At 44.1% G+C, this 10959-nt stretch overlaps 1 protein-coding gene across 3 annotated transcripts in view; it reads right to left on the bottom strand.

The window, feature by feature from the left end:
• Positions 1 to 5254: 5254 nt before the first annotated feature.
• Positions 5255 to 10959, bottom strand: part of DOCK10 (dedicator of cytokinesis 10) — a 133058-nt gene continuing 127353 nt past the window's right edge. For all 3 annotated transcript variants that reach the window (XM_030455934.1, XM_030455932.1, XM_030455933.1), the window contains exons 53-56: positions 10744 to 10934; positions 10043 to 10143; positions 9581 to 9719; positions 5255 to 5954 (exon numbers count right to left, since the gene is read on the bottom strand). In XM_030455934.1, coding sequence (XP_030311794.1) covers positions 5835 to 5954; positions 9581 to 9719; positions 10043 to 10143; positions 10744 to 10934 — 551 coding nt within the window. In that variant the 3' untranslated portion in view covers positions 5255 to 5834. The remainder of the gene's footprint in view (positions 5955 to 9580; positions 9720 to 10042; positions 10144 to 10743; positions 10935 to 10959) is intronic.

Below are 10959 nucleotides of genomic sequence, written 5' to 3'. Positions count from 1 at the left end.
CTAAAGTTATTTATTCCGTTCAGTTTAAATTAGCAAGTAATTTCAGTCGTGTTTTCAATTAAGAAGGATATGTGTAAGTACAGGAGAGATTTGACTCAGCCCTGACAGAGGCAGCAAGAGCAGAATTGCCACTACACAGGGTTTGTAAGGAGGCAGGAACTAAATAAAGCCCATGTGGCCCCATCATCTGAATGCCCCAGGCTTGGCATGTGCTGAGCTTGGAATCCTGTCTGCTCCAGCAGCTCTGCTCTGTGGAACACTGACCCAAAATCCTGGACTTTGGACAACTACACATCTTCATTCAAGCCCTGATGGCTGCTGCCAGCCCTACTCTGGTTCTGCAGGGGCAGACCTGCAGTTCCACCAGGGCTCACCCAGGAGCTGATGCTACACGGGTCATCTCCTGCCCAAGAGCTGACCCATGGCCATTTTTTGGGAAGTTTTTCACCTCACGTGAAGGTTTTCTCTCACCAGAGCAGGAGCTGTGCTCTTTCTTGTCACTGTGTATATTCTTGGGGCCACCACAAAGGCAGAAAAATCCCAAACTGATTAACAAAAAGAATATAACAGCTGAGAATGCCACAGTCAACACGATCACTCCGTGTTGTTTCAGTCAGCTCTCAGGTACTAGTATTTTCTGTCCCTTTCTGTCTCCTGGCAGCAACATTGTTATCGGCAAAGCTCCAGGATTTTGTTGTAGGGTGAGTTTGCAGACTGTGGCTCCAGCCCTTGCTCTGCAGGCTGCCCAAGAGTCCCAAGCTTGAGAAGCTCCAGGGGCTTTCACACCTGCTGATTGCTCATTAATTTCTGCCTGCAAAGAGTGCTTTGTTCTGTGGTTATTGTCTGCATCCAGCTCCTGCCTCACTTATGCAGATGGAACCATAAAATCAGGAAGGTTGGCAAAGACCTCTTGATCCTCAAGTCTACCTGTCAGCCCAGCACTGCCATGCCCACCAAACCATCCCCCCAAGTCCTCTATGCCCACATGTTTTTTGAACACCTCCAGGGATGGTGACTCTACCACTTCCCTGGCCAGCCTGTTCCAATGCTTGTCCGCTCTTCCAGCAAATCAGTTTTTCGTGTTATACAATCTAAACCTCCCTTAGTGCAACTTGAGGCCATTTCCTCAAGTCCCAAGAGAAAATGTCCTAAGTAGAAGCAGGTGACACAACCAGAGGGCTCATCCCTACCACTGCTGCCAGTGTTAGGTGGCCTGGAAGCCCTCAGTGACCCCACAGCCACGCTCTGGCAGTGACCCTGCACTGATCACCACTGGTCCCAGTTCCCTGCCCAGGGCACATCCTGTGGTACCAGAACCGGCCCAGGAGAGGCAGCAGCTCAGCTGCCTCCTGCTACCACCCAGGAGTGGCCATGTTGGGCCCTTTGGCAAACCCTCAGTGCAAGGAGGGGAGCTGGAAGAGAAACTGCCCAGCCCACACCAGAGAGCAAAGTGGGGCAGGAGGAGCAGGAAACCAGCGTGGGACTGATGGGGCTGTGCTGAGCAGCTCCTGATCTGATAGCTGGTGATAAAGCAGAGGGGATGCAGCCATGGTGAAGCTGATGGTCCTGCCTCGTCATCATCATAGTTCTAGTGGGCTTGGCAAGTTTTAGTTGATTATTAGATATTTATCTTGATGGAATTCTCGAAAATGAAAAATACATTCTAGTTCGGGATTTTTCTCTTTTTTTTTTTTTTTTTCCTTTTTCCTTTCTTTTTTTCCTTTTTTTCCTATGGTTTTAGATGCTTTTCTTGAAATGTTATTTCTCTGTTCTCACTTGATTTTCACATCCTTGATTTTAGCTGCCTGGGTTAAAAATTCACTTCATGGCTATAACTTGCTTGTTATGAATGTCTAACACTGATTATTCTGGTGATAATATAAATAAGAGAAATACATAGCAAACTTGTTAAAAATTGGGCAATGCATTCAAATCCACAGCAGAAGCTTTTGAGACGTCCTTGACAGATTATCTGTCTTGAAGATTCATCTTCCCATATCAGAAAAACCAAGCAGTCAGTTACCAGATTTAAAAATGTCCAAAACTGAAGTAAGCTGTACATGCAGCTTGATGCTTCTCAGAACATGTGAGACAACATTTTTCACTCTGAGATTCAAAACTCCATGTTCAAAGCCACACATGATTGTGATTTCACTTTTTCCCAAACCCAGGCACACAGGCAGAATGGTACAAATCTTCCTCCTCCTTCTCAGCCCGGAAAAAAAAAGTTACCAATATAACATCTCTCCAGTGAATGTTAAGATATAATTACCTGGTAAGGAATGATTCCTATTAAACATTTAATACATCTCCCTTTAATTGAAATTTAAGCCTTCAGTTGTGGTTGGGTATCACTAAAGATGTGATTAGACATAAAAAATGTATAATGCTTAACTCCTTTTGGGGTGCTGGGATAGCTTCCACTAAGTAACAAACATAAATAATTTCTTTTGCACTTTAAAAATTTTTTAAAGTAGCTCGATTTCAGACTGGCACAGGAAGATCTCCTTCCTCAGATGAAAGGGAATCTTTCACCAGTTTCACAGAGGGATGAGAGCCTCCTGGAGCTCAGCTTCACCCTCCTCTTTTCTCTGCCCCTCGTATCCCTGTTTCGTGCTGCCCCAAACCTCCCCCTGTGCCACCTCTGCCTCTCCCCTGGCTCTGCCTGCCTCACTTTCTTTCTCCTCTGTCTTCCTTCTCAGACTGCACTTGAAAGGCCTCTTATGCAGAACTTCTGTTTTCCACAAAGGTATAATGGAGAAAAATGTAGATTTTCCTCTTACACAGTAATCTGAGAGGTGAACATGCAGAGAGCATCAGCAGGGATACCAGCAAAAGTTCTAAATCAAACACTTGCATATATGCAGAATTTTATTGCCTATTATTAATCTTGCTTCTCTAAAAATCAGTCCCTGTAAAAGACTCACTGATAAGGTAAACATCTATGTAATTTCACACCTTATCAAAAGCTTAGATGAAGACTTGAAGAATTAGTTAACTGTTCTCCCTGTCCATTTTTATTTCTCCAAGTAGCACAATTAACACAATTTTGACTGCAGCATTTCTCACTGCCACCTTTGCCCACTGCCCTGGAAAATCTCTGCTCAGGCCACCAAGGCCCCACCCATTCTGCATTAAAAAAAAAAAAACAAAACAACAAAAAAACAAACCACCTCTGAATGTCAGCAGGGGGAAAAGTGCATCTGCTCTGTACTTGTGTCCCTCCCTGAGCTGCTCTTCTTTGTGCATAACAGAAAACAAGTGACAAAAGTTTGCTGTGTGGTCATTTTGAAATTGTCCTAATATTTAAAATCAAGCAATTCCAGTACTTCATGAGCCTTCTGGATTTCTCCCCTCTCCTCTCAAAGGCTGGGACCGTCCATGGTTTAATACTTTTGTTTTCTCTCCCTGTTAGCCCCTGGTTCAAAGCTAAAGTTTGCTAATTGCTTTCATGCCACTCTGTTCAAAGTGCTTGAACACAGCAGGAGAGGAGGAGCCATCTGCAGGAGGAAGGTCCCAGCTACACCCTACCCTGATCTGAGCATCTCTGACACCAGCACTAAGGTAACAGCCAGAATATGGATATGGATTTTCAAACCCCCAGAGCAGCCTGCAGGGCCAGTGGCTCAAAAAAACCCCAAGTGCCACAACTCTTAAACTTACAGACCAAACTCTTTTGGTGTGCAAGCTATTCAGAAAACAACCCAGAGATCTCCTTGCCTCCACTTTACAGACCACAGCTTGGCTTCAAACCAGCCTGACGTCAGCGTGCAGCATTCCCTGGGTGTGAACCACACTTTTCCAACAACACAGGTATTTGCAAAGATGCCCAACAAATGTAGTAAACATTAATTAGAAAGAGTCCATCTTCAAACAACCGTAGTGGCTTCTGAGGTACCAATCCACAGACACAAACCATAGCACAAACAAAATGAACCCAGCGGGACCGACAAAGGGGTAAGCAGGCTGGGTGCTCACTTACCTCTGGACTGCAGGTTCTTGCTGTCACCACTGATGCCTGGCTGGCCATATATGCAAAGAAGCAGGTAACTTCAGCTGCCTCTACATACACAGTAGAGAGCAGGCTAAAATTTGGGCCAGAATCATGCCTTTCAATGGCTTCAAATAGTGCAATGTCCGAAGGGCAGAGCTGGACTTCTCAAGGCAAGGATGAGGAAGGTGCTGGGCTCCCCGTCCAGCTGCTCACTCAATGCTGATGGGCAGCACATGAGGTCCTGTCCTCAGCCCAGAGGGTCCCCATTCCAACCCATAAGGTGCCCATCCCCAAACACTCCCCTTCTTACCCCACCAGGAATGAATAATGTCTGGGTTTCAAGTCCCAGCAAAAATATCTTCTGAAAAAACCCCAGATCTGCTGCCACCGAGACACTACAGCCAGTGCTGGCAGCACATGCAGGACTGGCAAGCAGGCAGAGGTAAGGGCACTTTGACTTTGAACCTATAGATAAGGGAAATTTAAAGGTCACCCATGACTCTTGCCTGCAGGGCCAGGCACAGCTTCAGTTGGAATTCACCAGTTGGGAACTGGGGATGTCATGGAAGAGACATGGGGAAAGGAGACAGTGTGACAAAATGAGGCAACACACTGGAAAAAGCTTTCTTGGCATCCTCGTGTAGCAAGACATAGCACTGGCCTCTGACCTGAACAAACACCTGTGGAGGCCTCCAGGGACATCACCAGGATTTCTCCAGGGAAAATGAGCCACACCTTAAGAGACCTGCAGGGACTACCATGCACAGAAGAGAGGGATCCTAACACCCAGGCACAACAAGCAGGGATCCCTGAAAGCAGGGATTTCTATGGGCAAAGGAAGGAACATGAAAGAGTGTGGGAATGCAAGAGGTTAAAGGGATCTCCTAGGAGCTGGCAGAACTGCTCCCCAACTCATCCCAACATGATGGAAAACCAGAACAAATACCTCACTAGAGGCACTTGGTTTCCCAACAGGTCCTGGGAAAAATCTGGGACTATAAATTAACAAAAAGAGCAAAGCTTCCTGGGCCCAATGCAAGAGGGCTACACTGAATCCCTGTTTCCTAGGATGGCCTCAGTCTGGGCTCAAGATAGGAATCTGAAGCCATGTTCTGCAGATGGACATCACTGTCCCTATCAGCAGCTACAAACAACAGACAGCTGGGATGCAGGGAGCATCCTGTTCTCCACTGCTTGGGTAAGTGCTGACACAGGAATGAACCAATGCACAGACCTTCAAAGAGAAAACTTTTTGGACACTTTTATACACATACACAATTTTTTTAATATAATGGTAACTGAAATGTTATCCATATTCTTAGTACTGTCATAATTAACTAAAAAGATATTTTTTAAATTTTGTAAAAATGACATATTTTACACATCTTCTATTTACAATTGCAATATACTTAAATGTTATAAAACATCCACTCTGACCTTTAAAATATATGTATACTAGGACTTAGTATTAGATATATTATAATTTATAGCAAACTTAGGGTTTGCTGTGCACCTATCTGTTCAATGGGAATTTCATAATCAGCCTGGCTTAATAAAGGCTGCTAAAACCCAAAAATGGATAACAGAAAAAAGACAGGGAATGTGCAAATATTGGGGTGGGGAAAAAAAAATTAAAAAAAAATCAAGCTTGCAGTTTTAAAAAATAATATGGTGAAGGCTTCCAATAAATTAAAATCATAACCCACAAAACCCTTTTCTTCGCATTGTCCGTGATCAAATTCATTTTCAGTACTATTAAGCTAAAAGGAAAAAAAATAAGCCCAAACAACAAAAGAATCTCCCAGGTCTTCCCCACAACCATGTGTTCCCCACTCTGCAGTCAAGCATCAGTGTTTGCCAGGGTGGTTGCTGCTGGCACAGACGAGCTGGCTCTACTGATGACCCGAGAGTAAGTGCGCTCCATTCCGTGCTGTTTTGCTGAGTCCTCCTTGTAGGCAATCTTTTAATAAAAAAATAAAAAAAAAAGCAACAGTGAGATGTGGATAGCCCAGTGTCTGAAGTACTCATTGCCTAACCAAGGATTCCCCATTTTTTTGTTCATAAAATCATAGAATCATAGAACTGGCTGGGTTGGAAGGGACCTCAGAGATCATCGAGTCCAACCCTTGATCCACTCCCCCCGTGGTTCCCAGCCCATGGCACTCAGTGCCACATCCAGGCTCTTTGGAAAGATCTCCAGACACGGAGAATCCACTACTTCCCTGGGCAGCCCATTCCAATGCCTGATCACCCTCTCCAGAAAGAAATTCTTTCTCATCTCCAACCTAAACCTCCCCTGGCACAACTTGAGACCCTTTGTGCCCTCTTGTCTTGCTGAGAGTTGCCTGGGAAAAGAGACCAACCCCCCCCTGGCTCCAACCTCCTTTCAGGGAGTTGGAGAGAGTGATGAGGTCTCCCCTGAGCCTCCTCTTCTCTAGACTTCTCATGACACAATGATGCTGAGGATCTGACAGAGGAAAAAGACCTTTGCCTAGGGAGCCAGCAGTGAGCAGAGGCTGAGGGAGAGGGAGGATGTTCTCTGAGCAGGGGGTAAATGGAGCTGGGCTGGTGGCTTCTGCCATGCTTTAGGGGGTTCCCTCAACTATGTTTCTCTAACAAATCTCATACAACACAACTGAGAAGTCACCTACATGTAATAACCTCAGCAGACACCTGCACTACCACCTCCTGTCTGTGGCACAGCCTGGGCCCAGCTCTGTACACGCAGGCATTCGGGCACGCAGTGTCCCCACTGAGCATCACACAAGGTGACAGCTGAAAAAATCCATTCTTTAGGAAGGGTTTGGAGCAAGTGCCAGGCTAAGGCTGTAGGCAGAGCTGTCCCCTTGGTCAGCAGCAGTGGCAAAAGCTTGCTCTGCCCTTTCCTACATACAGGTTTTAGCAAGAAGGAAGGTTTTTTCTTCCTTCTGTTCTTTTTAGCCTCAATAATAGCTGATTTTCCTACTTACTGCTATAAATACAGCCTGAAAAGCTGCCTCCTTTTTTTCCACAGGGCACTATGCTGAAGCATCCCCAGCAGAGACATGGGCCACCCCCATTGACCACGCAGCTGTCAGCGTTGGAAGAGAAACCTCTCCCCTTCACAGGTCTCCAGGCACAATCTTATGCCATCAACCCCTGATATCCACGGGGGCTGCTGCCTGCCCCCAGCCCTGACCCAAGCCCAACACTCTCCCCAGGGGTGTCAGAAGCAGAGTGCCAGGGTGGCTGTGCCAGTCCTGACCCATGCAGCTGGGCTTGCACACCTCATTGCTCCCCAGCCCCAGGACATGGCCAACAGCAGTGTGATGGGCAGGCCTGGGAGAAGGGGACCACACTCATGGGACAAGGGGGCTTGGCTTAATCTGTACCATTCTGTGCCATTTGTCCCTTGCTCTTCCATTCTCCCACTTTGGCTATGACTGGCACAAGCTTTTGTATGAGGAGGCTCCTGACAAGCTGCCTCACTGACCTCCCCAAGTTCATAACCAGGATCCTCAAGAGCATGCATCTCAGCACTGTTCATGGACAATACTTCACACACATACCTTGTCCTTTTTTTTTTTTTTCTTAAAAAAAACCCACCTCCCCAAGGGAGTCATTAGGCATGAAACTAAAACAAACAGACTGAGTAGAAAAACAAGGAAGTGAAGAAAATACATGACATTGAAAGAAAAAAGAATAGATGTAAGAAAAATGAACATACCACTTTTGGCTATAGCATTGAGGGAAATGTTAGACAGGGAAGAAGAGAAGCTGTATAAGCAAGGACCATGACAGAGCTGTCAGAAAAGAAAAAGAAAACAAAACAAGAGAAAAAACATATGGTGATGAAAGAGTCACTGTCAGTGGGTGAGCAAACAAAACCCTCTTGAAAATGACAATGGGAAAGATGACTGGGAAATCTTGCTGGTGCAAAGCACACAGCAGTTACAATGGAGCCTCAAGCTTTCCAACTGCCAGATAAATATTTCAGCCACAGTTTACATCGTGGGACTTCTCTGAGGCTCTGCTCAGAAGTAGTGCACATACAAGGGGAAAAGAATTTTCCTAAAAAGCCATGGTGATGGAAAACTGGGCTGTTGCTTGTCATGTTGCCCCACTGGTTTTCTACGTTGACTTCCAAACACAGATAATATTGGCTAAGCTGATGAAAATCTTGACTTTTGCTGGATGAATGCTTAACTTTGCATATCAATACGGTTAAATACAATTAATTCTGTATTCTTGAGTCTTTCCATTTTCACAATGACTGCTCTGAGCTCACCGATACAAATACAGGTGTCAGTATTTAATAGAACTTGCCAAGTATTTTATGAATGCTGAAACCTGTGGGCTGCTGATGCCTCACTGATGCTGACCATACATTCTTCACTCTTGGGGGGAACAGTAGTTCACACAAGACATATGGTATTACCTATATACATTGAAAGGATGGCCAAAATAACTTCCACAGGAGAGACATGAACACTGGGTAACAAATGATAACCTCAATACTTACACACTTAATGTAACAAACAGTGCTATATATTAGTTATGATAAAAAATTAATGGAATGCTTGAGGTTCACAAATCCTTAGAGACCTAACAGGAAGGGAGCACAACTCACAGAGCAGCAACCCCCCCCATAAGCTTGACCCCCACCTGGCATATACTCAGCCTTCAATATGATTACCCAGCTTTATACCCTGTGAAACCCTGCCTCAGTTCCACAGCAAGGATAACAATGGCCAAAAATTCCTTCTCACATGGTGTAACGTGGTGCCAGCTGGACACTTCTGTGAGATACCATCAATGAAACCAAGGAATTCTGCACACCAGGAGTGCATATGTGGGCCATAGGCACCTGGAAATGCAGCCCAGCTGCTACAGAGTGTGTGTTTCTTGGGTGCAATCTAAGCTGCCTTACAATCACGCATGCAGAGAAATAATTAAGCATGATTTAATTTCTCTGTTAGTATGAAGAATCACTCAGCATTTAAATTAAAATAGAAAACAACAATAAAAAAATATCTGCATAGACACAGCAGTAGAACAGCTGCAAGTGTGCACTGAAGCCCAGTTCAGTATTTTGGGATGCATTTCATATAATGCAGCCATGCATGGTTATCCCTCTGGAGCTGCTAAAAGCTGTGGTAGTTTTAACATGGCATGTGTTTGGACAGTGTACTTAAATACAAAATTACAGAAAACAAAAACTCGGTCTGAAAGCTGAACACAAATAGCAAATATAAAGATAACTCCTCTCCAGTTAAAAGTTAGCTCTTAAAAGCAATTAACTATTTTCATTAAATACATCACAGCTGTAGGATAATGCAAGCAGAGCATAAAGCACTGGTTTAACTCATTCTCTTTCTATGCCTGTAGAGCTCAGTCTGCATTTAGCCTCTTGAACGTTCAACTTTTCAACTTTGTTGATTAATCAGATTAATTATATAGAAAACAGCTGGATTTTTAATAATAAGGTGACTATTGCACTGCAGGGTTTTACTTCTAGTATTTTGCTCCACAGCTTCATTTTTTCACCAGGAAACACAATTACCCACCCTCATTCAGCCCCACCAGCACCAAAATAGATTCTCCAACCTGTTCATTCATGACTGCAGACAGCTCGCTGAGCATATCTTTATAGTGAGACTTCATCTCTCCCTGATATTCAAATTGATCCTCCTTAATCAGGCGTTCGTTGACATCAAGAGCATGGCCACACGCTTCTGCAAACTGCCTACAGACACAAAAACCACAAAGAACAACCACAGAATATTATAGCAATGAAAAAACCCTGTCTATATTTATATATAAACACTGCTGTGTCTCTTCCCCCCGCTCCTCTTGCAAATCACACATTTCAGAACTCACCCTTAGACCAAGAGGAATGCAGGACTAGGCTAGTCCAAAACTTCTGTAAATGTTTATTTGATAGCGACTTGTAAGACAGGGTAAATCCACATGTAAATTAGCTTGGTTCATTTCAGCCTGATTTCCTGTCACACCTATTCATGTTACTCATAGTATGCAGAGGATGAAAAGTTGAAACATAATGTTTACCTGAAGATTTCTTTCAGAAGCTTAACTTGATTATCAGGATATCTCTTGGCATTTGTCTCTTCAAGAAAAGCTCGAGCATAGGCCATTGGTCCAGCATTTACCTGGGGAAAAAAAATGCAGAGAACAAGCATTTTATTGTCTTTTTCTCTTGTGTTCCAAGGCTTGGGGACTGGCCTCAGGCAACCAAGAGGGAAGAATGTCACCTCACTCCTCTTGTCACCTGGATGAGCCTGAGGGGTTTTACTGAAGGAAAGAGAGCCTTTGAGATGGCCTCTGATGGCCTTTGAGAGTCCTCAGCTTGTTAACCATTTTGAAAGCTACAGATTTGGAGACCAATCCCTATTTTTCTAAGTAGTAAATGACAAAAACAACCACTCCCTTTCAAGTGGCTGCATGGTTGGCTGTGTGATGGGCAGTAGTGTCAAGTTGACATAATGGTCTTGTTAGAAAAGTTTGAAAATTTATTTAGAGAAGATCTGACTGAAATAGTTAAATTTGCACAGAAATCCAGTGATCATCAACATCTGTAGAAAACTTTCCATTCCCTTACATCTTTAAAGTGGAATACAATACAGGGATACAACCTAAGACTAGAAATATAAAATAGATTAAAGATATCTGAAATAATGAAAATCTGAATAAGGAACTAGGTAGAAGCATTCAGTAAAAATAATAAAAAAAAAAAGGCAAATTGTCATTACCTTGACACTGACACTTCCTTGGAGTTTGAGCTGCAGTCGGATCATGTCCACTTCTTCCATTGTGCAAAGCTGATTGAGCTCTGAGACTTTTTTGGACATCTCATCAATTGCTACTTCAATTGGGTTCAGCTCTGTGCTGGTCTGGCTTATGACTTGAATGCGTTTCTTCACGTAGGGAAACAAGTGACTGGCTACTCAAAAAGCAAGAAATGGATC

This window comes from Calypte anna, chromosome 9 (genome assembly GCF_003957555.1).
Source record: "Calypte anna isolate BGI_N300 chromosome 9, bCalAnn1_v1.p, whole genome shotgun sequence".
Classification (NCBI taxonomy): Eukaryota; Metazoa; Chordata; class Aves; order Apodiformes; family Trochilidae; genus Calypte; species Calypte anna.
Note: the sequence above shows the minus strand (reverse complement) of the source record. Positions and strands in the feature narration are given on the sequence as shown.